General features: G+C 41.4%; 1 protein-coding gene across 1 annotated transcript in view; it reads right to left on the bottom strand.

Moving 5' to 3' along the window:
• Positions 1 to 891: 891 nt before the first annotated feature.
• Positions 892 to 18,957, bottom strand: part of LOC111158818 (Ras related GTP binding D) — a 38,962-nt gene continuing 20,896 nt past the window's right edge. Inside the window, exons 3-7 of the mRNA XM_022521088.1 lie at positions 15,023 to 15,222; positions 14,004 to 14,118; positions 12,836 to 12,978; positions 7,816 to 7,964; positions 892 to 1,244 (exon numbers count right to left, since the gene is read on the bottom strand). Coding sequence (XP_022376796.1) covers positions 1,093 to 1,244; positions 7,816 to 7,964; positions 12,836 to 12,978; positions 14,004 to 14,118; positions 15,023 to 15,222 — 759 coding nt within the window. The 3' untranslated portion in view covers positions 892 to 1,092. The remainder of the gene's footprint in view (positions 1,245 to 7,815; positions 7,965 to 12,835; positions 12,979 to 14,003; positions 14,119 to 15,022; positions 15,223 to 18,957) is intronic.

The following is an 18,957-nucleotide window of genomic DNA, read 5'->3' as shown; positions in this document are numbered from 1 at the left end:
ACTGTCATGGTTGAGCAGGAGACTAATAGGTGACAAACGTGCTCACCAGGGCTATGCTCTGTGTAGAGATCTGAGACATTCCCTGTGGTCATGATCCTCAATAAACATTTTAAATGTTGCACAAGAGGCCCACTTCACAGGGGCCAAACATACAAACTGTAGATCCATTTTTAAATCTCTGAATACCCATCACCTACATTTGGGAAACCATGTGACCTCTGATGTAACTTCAGCCCCAGGGGCAGGTACAGAAAAGCCTCCAGAAACCCTGAAATTCAGCAACATTCCTCTTTCTCTCCAGTGATTGGCACCATTTTGGAAATCTGGTCCCGAAGGTTCTAAAGAACAGTAATGCAGCAAGAAGGAACAACCTCTCTGTATAAAATGATTATAGAGATGTGTGTTGAGGTAAAGAGCTTTGTAAAAACTGTTAAGTAGGGAAGTCTGGGCACAGCTAGTGACATTTTTAGGTAAATTTGGTGCTAAGATTATTCTACAAAACTCCCGTTTACAATAGTTATAAACAGGAGACAGTTCTTATTGCTCCTGGAGCTTGCTGCCCCAATCTGTTCCAGCTCCACTGAAAAATGGTTTTTCTCAACAATTAGTAGCAAAGATTCCCAAATTTATAAAAAAAAAAAAAAAAAATTGCCAGTTCATTGCTTTTTGATTTCTGAAAGCCATAGAGATCTGAACAACACTACAGTATGCATGTCCTTGACACCAAGTACAGAAAAAAGCTTAGAAAAGTCGTTTTATCAAAGTTCAAAGAAAAAAACATGAAAAAGAGCAAAATATATACAGTTCCTGGCAGTCCTCACATAGGAGTTTCTGACTACAGACCATAAAAGTTTACATTTGTGCAACGAAATTACAGTAGATTTTACTTCATTGTTAAAATACAAGTTTCGGCTTCAAAGTGCTCACTTTATTTAAAAAAGAGAAGATCAAGAGGGTTGAGGGGATTTTTTTTTTTTTTTTTTAACAACAAATACGTCATGTGTCCCAATCTCCTTTTTCCTCTTCCTTTAGTGCAACACAGCACAGGAGCCTCACTGCAAGGTCTGACTCGCAGATACTCCCGAAGCCTCACTACAGCAGCACGTTAGGGGTCCCATTGGGGGTGGCTCCTTTTTTCTTCTGCAGCCGATTCTGAACCTTTCGTGATTTCACCATTTTCATCCTCACCTCGAAAACCTCATGGATGGCTTTCCGGAAGCAATGAAAATTATAGTCAATAAGCCCTGGGGGAAAAAACAAAATATTTTAGACATGTCGCACAGAAATAACCCCCTCCTGGGGCGCCTGGGTGGCTCAGTCGGTTAACCATCTGCCTTGATCTCGGGGTCCTGGGATCGAGTCCTGCATTGGGCTCCCTGCTCAACAGGAAGCCTGCTTCTCCCTCTGCCTGCTACTCCCCCTGTGTGTATGCTCGCTCACTCTCTCTTTTTCTCTGACAAATAAATAAATAAAATCTTTAAAAAAAAAAAAAAAAAGGAAAGAAACAAAGAAAGAATCTCCTCTTGTCGTAATGCCATGGCAGGGACAAGCAACTAAGGGGAAGCAGAAGAGGGGCCTTAACAGAACATCCACAGATTTCCCTAGAAGTTGCAGCTGCCTGAGGAATCGCAGGTGAGATTCTGTGAATGTACATGTTTTCCTAAGGGAAGGTTCCAGAGTACAGACCACATTTTCAAAGGTGTCTATGACCTACAACACTGAAGAACTGAAGTGAATTTTTTGACCTATCAGAATTCAAGATTTCTTACAATTAAGATATATCCTCCATGAAATATTATGTTTCCCCAAAAGGGATTATTCAATTGACTCTGACTAGAGGCAGACCCTGACTCGAAGTGTGGCCAAGATCTCAAAGCTTCAGTACCCATCATTCTATCGATCCATATTTATTGAATACCTATTACATTTAAGCCACTGTCAGAAGCCCTGGGGAAAAGCAAGATCCCCGTCCCTGATTTTAGAGTTGTGGCAGTCACCTCAGGTCAACAGCAAGCTCGGAAGTTCAACCAACAACGCTCTCAGTTTCTCAACTCTAAGTAAATTTCAAATGCAGACGTAGTAGGGGAGAATCATTTTGTGCTTTCTGAAATCATTGGTACAAGAATGGAATAAAAGATTAATCCCAAGTCTTGAGTGCATTTTTCAGCACACTAATTTGTAAAAGTGTTGAGAACAACATTATGTTTATACCAATTAGGATAAGGCAGTTGGTTCGATGTACTATTTTTACATTTATTAAAATAACTAGCCCAACAACTGCTTCCATCCACGGAAGTAATGTTTCCAAAGCCCCAACCAAAATAAAAAAGAACTGGGATTCCAGCCAAGGACTGAAATTCTTCAAAGCAGCCAAACAACGGCAAGTGCACTGGAGGGAACACTAGCTCAGCTTCCAGAAGCAGGAAACCTTCTCAGTGGCGCCCTCTGCTGCTTCTGAAGCGACACTGACCACAGTGCAATAAAACCTCCAAGTCATCTCCTCAGACAACACTACTGGAATCAGGGGGGAAGTAGTAAGAAATAAGTAAGCCCAGGGGCGGCCGGCCGGCTTAGTCGGTAGAGCACGTGACTCTTGATCTCAGTGTTGTGAGTTCAAGGCCCACGCTGGATGTAGAGATTACTTAAAGATAAAATCTTAAAGAAAGAGAAGCATCTCTTTTCTGCCTGAGGCTTTCACAGAACTTCCTCTACTGCACATGGACAGGTACGAGGGATATGGGAATGAACGTTCTGAAGGCACCTCAAACGGGGACACGGAGGAAGGTGGTAAGTGCTGCAGTCTCCCATACTCAACTGGGGTGACTGAGTTTGTTCCACACAGCTTCTCAGAGACTCTCTCCTACTGGGAGTGAACATAAAACTGCTCATTGACGCCACGGTGGGTGGCTTTTCTACCTTGTCTCATTTTCCTACTTCCTCATTTTTGCTTCTTGGGGCCATCTTCCAAATAAAGTATGTAATTAAAAAAAAAATAAACAAGAAGCAAAGAGATGATTTTACTTAGTGGAAACTGGGATAGGAGATGTGAGAAACACCTCCAATTCTTTGCCTTTACATGCAACCAACTGCCTTAGGAAGAAAGCTTAGTTAGAAAAACTGGCTCAGTGAAAATTCAACTTGCAGAAGTATTCTGTTGACAGTTCCTGACAAATATTAACTTACTCATCTTCGCAATTTAAAATGTTGGGGCGCCTGGGTGGCTCGGTGGGTTAAAGCCTCTGCCTTCGGCTCAGGTCATGGTCTCAGGGTCCTGGGATGGAGCCCCAGATCGGGCTCTCTGCTCGCCGGGGGACCTGCTTCCTATCTCTCTCTCTGCCTGCCTCTCTGCCTACTTGTGATCTCTATCAAATAAATAAATAAAAATCTTTAAAATGTAACAGTATTAGGGCCCCTGGGTGACTCAGTCCGTTAAGCATCTGCCTTCGGCCCAGGTCATGATCCCAGGGTCCTGGGATTGAACCCCGCATCGGGCTCCCTGCTCTGTGGGAAGCCTGCTTCTCCCTCTCCTTCTCCCCATTTGTGTTCCCTCTCTCACTATGTCTCTCTCTGTCCAATATTAAATAAGATCTTAAAATATATATATTAAAAAAAAAAATCCAGAGAACTTTAAAAAATTTAACAAGCCCTAGGTCCCTCTCCCAGGAATTCTATTCTAATTGTTTGGAGGAGGACCCAGAGGTCGGTATTTTTTAACTGCCTCCCTTCCTAAGGTGCCTATGGAGCAAGGACTGTGGAGTGTGTGTGGAGCCAAGGCTGAAAACGCCACATCTGCTTTCGATCCTCTCCTTTCTGCAAAAGTAGTCACAGAGATCATTAATGAAAACTCAGACGGAGATCCAGCATGAGGCAAAGCTAATCAACCAGTGTCGGTTATTGGCGCCAAGAGGACTCTACAACACTGGAGATTAAAACCACATAACCAGGGCCACCTGGCTGGCTCAATTGGTAGACCACGCAACCCTTATCTTGGGGTTGGAAGTTTGAGCCACAGTTTGGCTATAGAGATTATTTAAAAATAAAAATCTTTAAAGAAGAAAAAGTAAAGCAACAAAACCAAACTACTCTACACATTTGTAAGCATTAAGTTCTTTTTAAAGACAACTCCCTGATCCCCAGGGTTACCAAGTCATTCCTTTTGCCAGGGACCTTCCCCTGATAAGGGGATTTCACCATTTTTCCAAAAATACCCTTTTTCTGTCCCAGAATCACAAATTGATTTAGTCACGATTCCTCCTAGTCTTCTCTCATCACTGATAGTTCTTTATCTTCCATGATCTTGACACTTTGGAAGAGTACTAATCAATCGTTTTGTACAATGTCCCTCAGAAAGGGTTTGTCTGCTGTTTCCACACAGTTGGAACAAGATTATGCACTTTGACCAGAATGTGTCCTAGGCAAATGGAGATAATCATTTTAAAAAGCACATGAGTTTAACATGATAGGGTTAAATCCATCTGCCATTTCCTAGTTGTAATATTAAAATACCTAGGTTTCTAGCTAGTTTAATAAATTCTACCAAATCTGTCTGTCCTTAGAGATGATCCCACCTAACTTGCAAAGATCCACATAATAAACTCCTGCTTAATTTATTTCCACAACCATAGATGGATGTTAAAATTAGTGGGCAAAAGTTTGAGGAGGAAGAGGATTTACATAACCTGAAAATATGTATTAACTACAGTGGGAAAGACAGGAGCTTTCCAGAGGGAAAACCTGACAGACATGACCTTGACTAAATCAAGGTCAACACCACCAGTAGTAATAAGACTTATCAACATCATGAACCACTTGATATGATGCACTGAGAAGGACACATTCTGGTCAAAGTGCATAATCTTGTTCCAACTGTGTGGAAACAGCAGACAAACCCTTTCTGAGGGACATTGTACAAAACGATTGATTAGTACTCTTCCAAAGTGTCAAGATCATGGAAGATAAAGAACTATCAGTGATGAGAGAAGACTAGGAGGAATCGTGACTAAATCAATTTGTGATTCTGGGACAGAAAAAGGGTATTTTTGGAAAAATGGTGAAATCTGAATAAGGTCTGTAGTTTCTTAATGAATACTAATTAATTCATTAATACTATTAATTAGTATTATACTAATGGAGAGTCCCTATTTTTCATTAGTATGTAAAATGGGGAAAGTGGATTGAGGAATCTCTGTAAGCGATGTAGTATTTTTGCAACGTTTCTATTCAGTCTAAAATCAGTTGAAAATAAACAAGCTCTCCAGGTTGACGCTCATATACCCTAAATTTTAGGACCTGCCACTAACCTAGATGGTTTTGGGGCTCTAGTTGTACTATTTGCATTGTATTTTACTTAGCTTCCAAAATCAATGTGAAATATTAATCACCAAATATAAATTCTGGAAAGATCTTTAACCATGGAAATGTATGCATAATGGGTTAAAACACAATACACACAACTGAGTCTATGTAAGGACAAGCCCAGGAATCTTAGCTCTGACTGCCACACACTGGTAGTAGAAACTTGAAGAAAAACTCACTTACAGCTCCTGGGTCTGGGTAAAAACCAGGTATTGTCCTGTCAAAATTCCACAAGCTTACTATTTAACCTGTTCTTACTTCCAGCAAGATGAAACTAAGGAATAAAAGATTAGCACCACTTAATTAAAAATGTTGAAGGCCAAGAACACAAAAGGCAAACTGGTTGATAACAGTCAGTAAATATAGGAAAAATATACAACTTCACCAAGAAGCAAGGAAATAAAAATTCAAATGATACTAGTTTTTAATAATTAATTCTTTAGTGCTAATACCTAATATTGATAGGAATACAGCAAAACGGACACACTTATATTCTCTTAGTAGCAGAAACCTGTAACATCTTTTGGAAGGACATTTGGATAATATGTATTAGAAGCCACCAAAACATGCCTACCCTGCCCTTGGATCTGAGTAATTCCACTTGCTGAAGTTTTTTCCTGAGGAAATAACCAAAATGTACACAAATATTCAGTGCAAAGGAGGTCATCACAGATTATTTACAACATTAAAATCTAGAAACAATATAAATTCTTAACAATAAAAGAAACTAAAATGATACGGTTAAAAAAGGCTTAGTGAATTAGAAAGAGGTCTGTAATTACCTCACTGTAATTCAGTAATGGTTACAAATTAGTATTTATCACATCATCACATATGGATAGAGACATAGCCACAGATGAAAAAGTCCAAAAAGTTGTAAAGAAAATGTTGAGAGTGATTTCCGAGTGAGAACTTAGGTATTTCTTTTTTGCTTATCTGTTACTTCTAAATTTTTAAGTGAATCTACTGTTTTTGTAATAAGAAAGAAACAATAAAAATCTAAATTATGTTTTCATGCTCAATGACTTGGAAAAATTTCCTTGATATAAATGAGTGAAAACAACAGATGTAAAACGTCTGACAAAAACAAAATAGACAATATTGGCCCCCTTTTGTTGGCAGGAAAGGAGGGATGAGAGAAGAAGGCAAGATGGGAGGGAGGAAAGGAGGAGAAAGAAAATCTCAAAAATGTAACAGAATTTAGCTCTAGATGGCAAAATTGAGTGGTTTTATTTTGTTCTTTGTACTTCCCCAAATTTTCAAAGTCTTTCTATAAAGAACATGCATGCTTATAAAGGGGAGAAAAGCTATTTTAGTAAATGTTACTGATGGCATTCTTTTGGGAATTTTTCTACCCCCCAAACTGGTAAATCATGCCCTAGTTGCTAGCAAAAATCCCTAGCATGTCAGTAAGCTGTTTTAAATAGTAATTTAAATTTAAATAGTACTTAAAAAAAAAAAAGTAGGGTGCCTGGGTGGCTCAGTGGGTTAAGCCTCTGCCTTAGGCTCAGGTCATGATCTTGGGGTCCAGGGATCAAGCCCCACATCAGGTTCTCTGCTCGCCGGGGAGCCTGCTTCCCCCCTCTCTCTCTCTGTCTGCTTCACTGCCTACTTGTGAGCTCTGTCTGCCAAATAAGTAAATAAAATCTTAAAAAAAAAAAAAAATTAAGTAGTAGTTTAAATTCCCAGTTTAAACAGTAGGGGGAAAATGAGTATCTCTATGAGGTTAGTTGCTTTAGTTTTATTTTCTCTATATTTATTTACTTATCTGTTTTATATCTATATATAATATATATTTATATATTACACATTTATATGGTATTATGTCACATTTATCATTTATTTATATATCTTTTGTTTTTGTTTCACTGATTGGTGACTTTCTAAGTATATTCACATCTTCTCTTTTCAGAATCATGATGCCAGCCCTGTGTTTTGAGGACTAAAGAATGTATAAAGGTTGAACAGAAGTGGAATATGTCTCGCTTTAATGTTGTACAAGTCCCCCCTCCTTTCCACAGGGATCTCAAGCGGTCCCACCGTCCCTAGGACCTTCTAGAGGAATGGACCAGGAGGGAGGCCGCGGCCCTCACCACAGGCTGCTGGGCCCTTGTGGCAAGACATTACAGCCTGTCAACAAGGCTTCAACCAGCTTCACTCCAGGGATAGCCAGAGTCCCTCTGGGGCCCCTTCTACCTCATGGCAGCTACAGCACTAGAGGGCAGGCTGGTTCCTGGATCCCAAAAGTCTGACAGCCCAGGGGGGGGGGGGGGGGACGACGACACGACAGGACACCAAGGGGACTTGTGACACAAGTCTGGAAGCTTCAGGAAGCATGTGGCCGACCACCCACCATCCACAAGCAGTAGAAGCAGTTATCAGTCTGAAGTGAAATGGTTTCATTTAAAGCTCTCTCTCTCTCTCTCTCTCTCTCTCACACACACACACACACACAATTACCTTTTCTTTCAAAGCTTTCCTCTCTGACAAAGCAAACAAGAGCCAGGAACTTTGTCACCTCTTTTAAATAAAGAACTGTTGTATTGTTCAGCTTTATGATGGCCGTTGACTCTTTGTCATAGGGGGTTCCTGCTCCATCTTCTTTGAGACTGAATGGGGACAGAAACCAGAACATATGTGACCACTGGGAAGAAACTACAAAATGAAACCCGGCGACGGAGACCAGCTTCACTACACAGAGTGATAATCATAATGAGAAGTCGTTTATAATTACAGGGCCTTTTGGCAGAAGTCTTCGAAACACACAATCACAAGAACGTGCATGGTGTAGGACAGTCCCTTCCTAGGGACACACAGAGTGGCTGCTGGGCAGGGAGGCATCTCCCCAGGGACCTGCGCAACACGGGTGAGGGGTGGAGGTTAGATCTTCTCCCCTCCATAGCCCGTAAGGGCTTCTTGATTTTTCCTGACAGAATAACCAGGCTGTCAAAAGCATGGTCTGATGAAGACTGAGGAGAGATGAATGACGCTTCCCAACTACAGAAGCCTAAGGAGACATGAGAGCAAAACACTGGCCTAAATCCTGGATCAGGGATCAAAGACAGAATTGGGACCACTGGTAAGATTTGGATACAGGGGGCGCCTGGGTGGCTCAGTGGGTTAAGCCTCTCCCTTCAGCTCAGGTCATGGTCTCAGAGTCCTGGGATTGAGCCCCGCATCGGGCTCTCTGCTCAGCAGGGAGCCTGCTTCCCTTCCTCTCTCTCTCTCTCTGCCTGCCTCTCTGCCTACTTATGATCTCTGTCAAATAAATAAAATCTTTAAAAAAAAAGAGAGAGATTTGGATACAGACAATATATTAGTGCAATATTGTAGTTGTGCTAAATATGCTTAATTTGGTAAACAGTGGTCCTGTAAGAGGACTTTTTTTTTTTTAAAGAGACGGACACCCAAGTAGCTAGGATCGAAGAATCATGATGTCTGCGATTCACTCTCAAATGGTTCCACAAAAACAAACCGCAAAATGTATCAGAAAAAGAGACAGTAAATATGGCAAATTGGTAAAAATGGGTGGATGCCAGTGAAGGGTATCATATAGGAGCTCAGTGGACTATCCCTGCACATTTTCTGCAGGTTTGAAATTTTTTCAAAATGAAACAGTAAATAAATATACTGGTCTCTTTAAGAAAAGGTGTGGCCTGCAGACACAGATGACTTGGGTTTGAACCCCAGCTCATTTATTATGTGAACTGGAGCAAGGTAACATGTTGGAGCCTCAATTCCCTTACCTGTATACTAAGAGCAATTACCTCAAAGTCTCTCAGTACAATTAAATAATAGATATATAGCATTGAGCACAGTGCTGAGACCCTATAAAGTGCACAATGAATGTTAACCACGATGAAGACGACGATGACGATGATGATGCCTTTTAATGATCAAAACTGGACCCTCCGAAGACATTGATGTAATCAGACGTATGAGTCCTCTTCTTGTAGGCAAAGGAGCACTTCCCTGCACCTGTTCCCCTTATCTGAAACTGTGTGTGTGTGTGTGTGTGTGTGTGTATTTATTTTTACTTCCCAAATTAATGAATAATTGACCAGAAATTTGACTTAATTGGAACTAATACAACATGGTAACACGGCTGGTGCTAAACCTGATCCATTTGCAGAATAAGAGCCAACATTTACAATGGGAAAGGCACCATTCTTAGCTTTTATCATGACTTCTCTATCGTCGGGCCATAGAATCCTCTAAGCTGGGTATCGAGGAACCGAGGCTAGGGGAACTACTTTGGTCAAAATTGATAATGGGGGGAGAGCAGGGATCTCAAACTAATCTAATTCCGAGTTAATGCTTTTAGTCTCATAAATATCGTAAAGAGGTAACGTGACAAACCAGATTAAATGAAAAGCCTGAATTGTAGAGTATTTCAAAGGAAATATAAGTTATTCGTTTTGAGAATATTTTAAACCAGCACATACATGGCTACTTACAAGTAAACTGGGGAAGAAGGTTTTTTGAAAAAGGATTCAACTCACTGTGACCTACCAAAACGTTCAAGAAAAACCTGTAAGAGATTGGATCTCAGATGTTAAAGACGCTTTATCAGAATTCTTAATGTCCTTTGTACTATTTTTAGCTGCTGTTTTTCTAGGCTGAATTTCTCTTGCTAATAAGTGATGCTGTGAGAACAATAAACTGAAACTTTTGAATTTTTTTACCTATGAAGAAAATCTACTAATGGCACTTAATAACAAGAAAAGTCTTAGGTGATAATGTTAAATGCATAAAGCAGGATACATATAAAATTTATATATACAAAGATCACATTATCCTAAAACTTACACAGAGGGGCGCCTGGGTGGCTCAGTGGGTTAAAGCCTCTGCCTTCGGCTCAGGTCATGATCCCGGGGTCCTGGGATCGAGCCCCACATTGGGCTCTCTGCTCAGCAGGGAGCCTGCTTCCTCCTCTGACTGCCTCTCTGCCTACTTGTAATCTCTGTTTGTCAAATAAATAAATAAAATCTTAAAAAAAAAATTACACAGAGAAATTAAGAATAAAACACATTAGGGGCACCCGGGTGGCTCAATGAGTGAAGCATCTGCCTTCAGCTCAGGTCATGATTGCACGGTCCTGGGATCGAGCCCCAGGTCAGGCTTCCTGCTTCTCCCTCCGCACCTCTCCTCCACTCACACTCTCCCTCAAATAAATACATGAAATCTCCAAAAAAAAAAAAAAAAGTACAAAACACAATAAAATATATTTACTGACTGTCTCTAGGTGATGAGATTACGGGTTACCTTAATTTTATTCTTTATGCTTTTACATATTTTCTGCAATGAGCACGGACTGCATTCATACTCAGAAAAAATGAAACATTAAACAAATTGGAGAAACCAGAAAGACCCAAAAACTACAAGTAAACACCGGTGATGGATTACAGCTGCTACTCTGTGCTACTACTACTCAGGTCTGTGTTCACAAAGCCGTGAAAACCCAGGCAGCCGCAATGTATTTTAAAGCCTATGTGTGCGCGCCTGGAGAGCCAGAAACTCCCCAGATTACTGAGCAGACTGACCAAGGCACACCTGCCTCGGGCCCTGCTGGTCTCCACGGAGCAGCTGGGAACTGGCAGCGAGCCTGTTTCCTCAGTGGCTGCCAGTTAGCCGGGCTGGCTCCTCGTGGCTCCCAAGAAGGGTGGGGAAACTCCAGGGCCCACGCCCAGTTGGTGACCCAGACTGGTTCTTATGGCACCTGATGGGTTCTCAGGAAAAACAATCTGACTCCTCCCACTGCCTGCCGCCCTCCTCCTGTTTGTTTTAGCTGGGTTAGAGGAACTCTGATTAGCATCATTACATGAACAGCTTACCACTTACATCTAATTACCATATGGCACAATAAGGATTACGCATATCATTAAAGAGGTGCCAGATTAATTGTGTTTATTGTATTTGATTACCACAGCAATCTACACTGTAATCAGGATACGTTCAGTTTCCCTGACTATTTCAAGGTCAATCCACTTGAGTTTTAAAACAACAGAATGCTATAGAGCCGTCGTCTTAGAAAATAAGGTCTATTTCGGAAGCCAGATGGCAGTGTTTAATAATAATACTAAGAAGGCAGTAATCTTGGGAATGAGGTCTGCTCCTAAAGTCAGATGGTAATGTTTAATAATGACAACAAAATAATAATAGTGGCATCTACATTTATCCAGGGCCGGCCAGGTGAAGCCCAATGACATGTCACCCTCACTACAGGCTCACAGTACCACTCTCCCTGTCTCATAATAGAAAGGACCCGGCGTGCACGTGTGTACAGCAGAAGAATCTGAGCTGAGGGGTCAAAGGCTCTTCAGACAGAAGGAGAGAGAAATGGGGAGACCGGGACCCTTCCCGAAGCTGACAGAGGAGGCTGTGTGAGGCACGTCACAGCTGGTGCGTAGAGAGGAAGATGAACAAGAGCCTTACCCATCAATGACTAGATAAGCGTGTAAGAGCCCATATAAATCAACAGCAACAGCGTGATCTTAATACGACAAACGAGTTCAAACTTCAAACTAGTTCACTCTATACAATCCCATTCAGGAAATTAAAAATTATGTGGAAATGTTTCTATGTCTGGTACCAGAACCAATTTTCTCCACTCCTTGTTTATAATATTGTAACTGTACAGGAAGTTCTGTTTTCTAAGACTCTAAGACCATGATAATAAGCAGGTAATGTTGTTTGCTTGGTTTTGTAATTCTCTGTCGCTCATAAAGGAAGACAAAGTATGTTAAAGAAAATCCAGCTGTTATTTCTTACAGTGAAGAACGTAACAACTGTTGTTAATATGAGATATGTATTTAAAGTCTGAGGATCCTATTAGTCTTTCCCAAGTGTGTATGACATTATGATATGATGACAGATTTTTCAGAAGAATGCAGAAACAGTCAGACTTTTGGTTCAAGTTCCAGTTCTGTCCTTTATTGACAGTGTGAGCAGGGATTAGAAACAACCACTCTGAACCTCAGTTTCCCCATCTGTGACATGGGGATAGTAATTCCCATCTCATGGAATATTGAGGAATTAAATGATATAATGTATGCAATATGCTTATTAGCAGAATGTCAGGCATTTACTCAATAATTTTTGTTGTTATGGCATGCTGTTTATTTACAGATCTCAGTCATTTAAAACAAAAATATTGGGATATCTGGGTGGCTCAGATGGTTAAGCATCTGCTTTCAGCTCAGGTCATGATCCCAGGGTCCTGGGATTGAGTCCCACTGAGGGCTCTGTGCTCAGCGGGGAGTCTGCTTCTCCCTCTCCCGCTCCCCCTCCTTGTGTTCTCACTCTATCAAATAAATAAAATCTTTTTAAAAAAGTAGCATTTCTTATCTTCAATATACTTTAAAAAAACCAAAAGTATTAAAATCAAGTAAGTAAATGCAAATGTTACAAAGATTATGCACAGTTTCATTTCCTAATCGGAAGTATGGCTGTTTGTACCCTGTAGGAGTATTTTACTTACCCATAAATACAAGAGATGTCGATAACAACATCGATCATATCACAGCAGAGCTCATAGGTTTGCATATCCACTGGGGTACTATCAGTTGCAATGTAAATTTTACTGACCACGTCAAAGAGAAATGCCTTTTCAATTCCAGAATTCTGAAACAAAAAGATGATGCTATCTTAAAGGGACAGATGATTTTAGAACATGTCATCACTATATAAAGAAATTACATGCTGGGGCGCCTGGGTGGCTCAGTGGGTTAAAGCCTCTGTCTTCAGCTGAGGTCATGGTCCCAGTGTCCTGGGATCGAGCCCCACATCGGGCTCTCTGCTCAGCGGGGAACCTGCCTCCTCCTCTCTCTCTCTGCCTGCCTCTCTGCCTACTTGTGATCTCTATCTGTCAAATAAATAAATTAATTAATTAAAAAAAAAAGATTAAAAAAAATTACATGCCATCTTCAGTGTAAAATATGAAGGAGCAAAAATTAATTTACTAAAGATTTTGTTCTATTCTATGACAATTTCAATCTCATGTAAATTTTTATAATGGATATGCATAAGAAATGGAAAATTCTTATTTTTCATAAATTTTATAAATTATTGTAGGTAAACAAATTGGGCTGTGTTTCCTGGCTCTTAGAGATGTGCCTGCAGTTAGGAAAAAGCAAGGAAAAACACTAATTTTACTGACTATAAATTTTAAAATGAAATATATTTTAAAAATCTAAATAAACCCCAAACCGTGGAGTGACAGAGTAAATATGAGTGCAACCAACAAGTCTGACTCAAGTCAACAGCAGAGCTGGCCCAGAGCTGATGGTCTATAGGACTCATTCAGCCAGCGCATCAACCACAGGGTTTAACATATAAAAAATATTCAACAGGCTCTAACTCATCGCCACAACCACTCTCAAAGCTTCCTAGATCTCACAGGGCTCTATCCACATTGAAGACTGCCTATGACTTTAACAAACACTCTATTTATAGAACAGAAATGGTTCGGGGAGTGAAAGTTTAAAGAACATAAAACAGCATGTTTTGTGTTGGAGCAATCTTCCAGAGTAATCCTTCAGTGACCCTGCAATGCCGTAAGAGCAAGTAGAAATAAGACTCTTTTCACGCTCTCAATGTTATTCTAAAATTCTGCAAATGATTCTACCAGGAGGATGTTATTTACTTACCGAGATAAAGATGTTTAGCAAATTCTCCAGGGTGGGGAGTTGTGGAATCAGTTTCTGAACCACTTTGCTAAAAGCTTCAAATATTGAATGATCATATATGCTCGTCAAATAGAAGCTGAAAGAGAGAACAGTATCTCATCACACTTTCCTTCTGACTGGGGGACAGACTGCCTAGGCTGTCACAACACCAGTGCCAGAGGTCTATACCTACTGTCCCTACACACGCATTCTAGCCCCCTTCAGAATTCAAAATGACCCTGGCGAAAAACAAGCCATTCCTCCCCAGCTCCCAAAAAGCAAGAATTGTGCCCATTCTCATATGCCGACTGGCTGGACTGGAAAGCCTAAAAATGCAATGGTATGTGCCCATACAAGCTTTCTTACATTCTGCAAACGAATCCACACCAGGTCATCTCTACACATTCCTGTTAGGTTAGTAATGCCTATGTTACTGGTATTGAGGCATCTAATATTTTCACTTTCCAATTTGCAAACTGAATGATGCATACACTTCCCCATAAAAAACTGACAGAGGGGTGGGTGCCTGGCTGGCTTAGTCGGTAGACCATGCGACTTGATCTTGGGGTTAAGTTCGAGCCTCACGTTGGGTGTAGAGGTTACTAAAAAATAAAATCTCAAAAAAAACCTTAATAGACAAGTGGTTTTCCTCTGTATTTCTATTTGAATTATCTTCAGAGTTATCTTTTACTTGTGGCTATAAATACTATCATATTTATTAAGAATTGTAAACTTCAGCCTTGATTAACTTCCTGGATTATGTTCTTGAGTTTTACGGTTTTCATAGGTGGGAAAAATTAGCTTTAGCCATTTTTTTTAAAAAACAAAAATGAAAATTAGAATTAGTACATGCAAAGCTTGCTTTTCCCAAATACTGTCCCAATGTGTACAGCACAAATAGGGTAAACAGGTGAATACCACACCGCTTGTGCTGACTTTGGACTCCACACCTGCTTCTTTCCGTTGATGAACTGTGATCCCAGAAGGGTTTCTGTTCTCACCTGAGGTGAATTTTTTCTAATCCAGCATCGGCAAGGTCATCGTTTGCCCTCTGATGAATATCTCTTTGGGTCTCAATCTTGTGGTCATCTGACAGACCATCGACTTTATGAATAAACACCTCGAAGTTGATGTCAGTGTTCACTTTGTAGGCCCTGGTCACGGTGAGGTGGAGCCTGGCCAAAGCCTCCATGTAATCGTCCTGGGAACAAAGGCACACTCCTGTCAGGGGAGGCCAAAGCCTTCTACGCTACCGTCCGCAGACACTCGTTTTTCCTGTTTTACTGAGGTATGATTGACAAGCACTGTGTATATTTGAGGTGTACAATATGATGTTTTGATATACATATACATCACGAAATGATCCCCCCAACCAAGTTAATTAATCTATCCATCACTTTACTTCACAGTTACCTTTTTTTCCCTTTCATACTCACTCCTAATCTGGAAACCATGTGGGTACAATCCTCCAAAATAGTTTGCAAAAGCCCAAATAAGAGCTGGTTTCATGGAATTCAAGTTTGGAAACTGAAGTTTCATGAACAAAGAGATGAAAAGGGCTGGAAAAACACAGCTGTAGGCAGTTACGTAGTAGCCTGATGACAGTCATTAAGACCAGCGTTACAGTTTTCTGAATTCAAAATGGCCCCCTACCACCTAGAACCTTCCCTGGGATACTATTCTTCCCAGATTTTTGAGTCCCTGGGTGAACTGTGATGAACAGTTAGAGATGGAAACGTGATATGGGTCACTGGGAGGATGGGGAAGGAGCCAGAAGGAAAGATAAGAGCACGGTCTAGAGCAGAGGTCAGCAAACCTGGCCCAAGGGCCAAAATGGACCCACTGTGTGTTGTTTATAAGTAAAGTTTTATTGGAACGCGCATCTATTTACATACCGTCTATGGCTGCTTCTGTGGTACAGTGGCAGAGTTGAGGGGTGTTCCTCTGAGGAGACCCCTTGGAGATAGTACAGACAGCCTGCAAAGCCTAAAACACTTACCATCTAGCCCTCTACAGAAACAGTTTGCTGACCTCTGATCATGAGTAACTGACCCAAATAATGCAATACTATTTTTCGCTCCTCCTTACAAATGACACTTTTATAATAATATGATGAACATCTGCTTTTGCATCTTCCTGTTTAAGAAATCAAACAGTAGGGATGGCTGTCTCAGTTGGAGGACCTCGCAAGTCCTTTTTTTTTTTTTTTTTTTTTTTTTAAGTAATCTGTGCACCCAGCGTGGGGCTCAAACTCACAACAGTGAGATCAAGAGTTGCATGCTCTATCAAGTGAGCCAGCCAGGCTCCCTGCGCATGTGACTCTTGATTTCGAGGTCTTAAGTTTAAGCACCACATTGGGCGTAGAGATTAATTAAATACATAAACTTTAAAAAAAAAAAACAAAGAAAAAACAGTAGACACTGAATCCCTGAGTGTCTCTCCCCATTCTCCCAGCCCACCCCATCACTCTACCCCCAACCCTCCAGAGGTATCCACTATCCTGAGTTTAGTGTTTATTCTCAATCATCTCCTTCTCCAGTACTACATACATATGTATCCCTAAACAACATACAGAATTCATTTACAATGTCTTGAAATTCAGGGGGAGGCCATCTAAGAAAGGACAACAAAGAAAGCTTTTCGGGTGGCAGAAATATTCTACATCTTAACTGTGAAGTGGTTACGAGTTATATGCATTTGTCAAACTCACTAAACTGTACATTCAAAATAAATGCATTTTATCGTATATAATTGTTATTATGTCTTTTTTTTTAAGATTTTTTATTTTATTTATTTGACAGACAGATCACAGGTAGGCAGAGAGGCAGGCAGAGAGAGGGGGAAGCAGGCTCCCTGCTGAGCAGAGAGCCCGATGCGGGACTCTATCCCAGGACCTTGGGATCATGACCTGAGCCGAAGGCAGAGGCTTTAACCCACTGAGCCACCCAGACGCCCCTTGCTGATGTCTTTAACTGAAGAGGGGAGTTAAGGGGACACGTCTATGAGCAAAACTAGCCAATGTCAAGAGAGTATCACCATCTCAAAAGATTAGAAGCTATTACTGTAACTTCCCTGCCAGGCGTATAAAATTATCTGACTACCAACCAAGTGATGAAGTGGCACATACCTACCAGGACTAAAAATAACATCTGAAAGAAGAAAATACTTGCTTCATTAGAACAGAGGGGGCGTGGCTGATTTTTCTCACTGTGTTTGTTACTATCTTCTACAACAAATAAAAATACAGGAGAAACATACCACCTTCATTCCTATTCCAAAATTAGATCTAGGAATTACAGGCAGGTCACAATCACCAATGTAGAGGAAGCCGACCCTCCACTGTGGATCCCAAGGCCCATGTGACATGGCTTCAGGGGGCCAAGGGTGGCCCTGGGGGGTGTGGGACATGTTGTAGGCTCTGCCTGGGGGTAGCTCACAGGAAATCACTCTGGATGCTTTCATGCTCCTTCATTTTACAACATTCTGTGAGGACACATTTTCTCCTTGGTGATGTATTTATCTGACAATCCTGTGCTTGTGAGGAATTCACAAGGAAAAAATAAAAATATGAGGCGTCAGACCAACAGAGCCTTGTTTAGAAATAAAGGCAATGACGTTCGAGTGCCTGCCAAGACTGCCTAAAGTTTACGTTTCTTTTCAGTGCTTGTAATTACATCATATAAAAATCCCTGAAAACATGTTTTTTACAGTCTGCTTCCAAAGCCAAAGTATGTATCACACAGACTCTGAAATAGCTTATTTCATTATTCCTCCTTTTCAGTAAATGATAGCTCTCAACAATGTTTCTCCACCCTTTTTAAAAGTGGGACTTAAAAAGACAAATTTCTCAAACGTTCGTCTTTCTCTGACCTTAAGCTAGGAGATAAAAAAACAAACACAAGAAACAAAATAAAAGAAAACACACATTTACCAGCTCAAACTGAAGGGCCGCTTTTCATGTTCAGGTAAAATTAAAACCAAATTACAGTGGCAACTTAAAAATAAGCAAGCAAAGCTTTTTTAGCCACCGTATAGCCACAGTACAAACACCTAGGATAGAGTTGCGTTAGACATTTGAATTCTAGAAATGCCAATTGCTATAGAAGCACAACACGGTACTGAAGTGAGTACTTATCAAGCCACTGTCTTGGAAGATGAGTCATCTGACTGCAACCTCCTTACCGGAGGGTCAGGCTACTGGTGCTGCTACCTCGTTCAACAACTACAGAAGCAGCAGCCCGGTGACTTAGGGAAAACACTGGAGCTTAGAAGAGACAGGTGAGTGGGACGTTGCCAAGGGCTCGCCAGCCACCCCACCCTCCCTCCCCTGCCCCAGCCCGCACCCAGCTGCTCGGCTCCTCCTGTCCGCCCGAGCTCCCTCATCTCTGTGCTGGCAGACCTAGGCAGGAAGACAGGGCCTGCTGCCAAGGCCACAGATGGGCCAGAAAACAGGTCAGTACAAGCGGGACAGCCAGGAAAGCAGAGACTGGCGGCAGGACCTGGACCTGATGCAGGTGTCTGTCTACAAGCGTGCTTTTCCAGATGGGCCCAGGGGAGGGGAGGCACTGCTGTTCACAGATCCGGTGCTGGAATAAGTCCCTTCCCTGCACACCACCACCTGGAAAGAAAGAGCGAGCCCCTCCTCCGGACGGCCACACTCCCACAGCAACACTGGAAGTATTTATGCAGTGCAATCACTTGGAACGAAAAGGCTTCATTACTGTATTAAACAGGCACCTGGTTCCCCGAATGAGTTTAAGATGAGCTCAGGCAGGAGCAGTCTTCTCAGAGAAGGGGTTTCCAAGTACGGGCTCAGAACCATTATTACTAACAGCTTACGTATCCCTGCCTCCTTAACTCCATCGGCACTCCTGGAAGAGGCAGGTGTGCTCCGCCCATCTGTCTGACTGCAGGCCCAGTTTCAGGAAAACAGCAT

Source organism: Enhydra lutris, unplaced genomic scaffold (assembly GCF_002288905.1).
Source record: "Enhydra lutris kenyoni isolate GAN:26980312 unplaced genomic scaffold, ASM228890v2 scaffoldscaffold63, whole genome shotgun sequence".
Lineage (NCBI taxonomy): Eukaryota > Metazoa > Chordata > Mammalia > Carnivora > Mustelidae > Enhydra > Enhydra lutris.
This window is presented reverse-complemented; position numbering and strand designations above follow the sequence as displayed.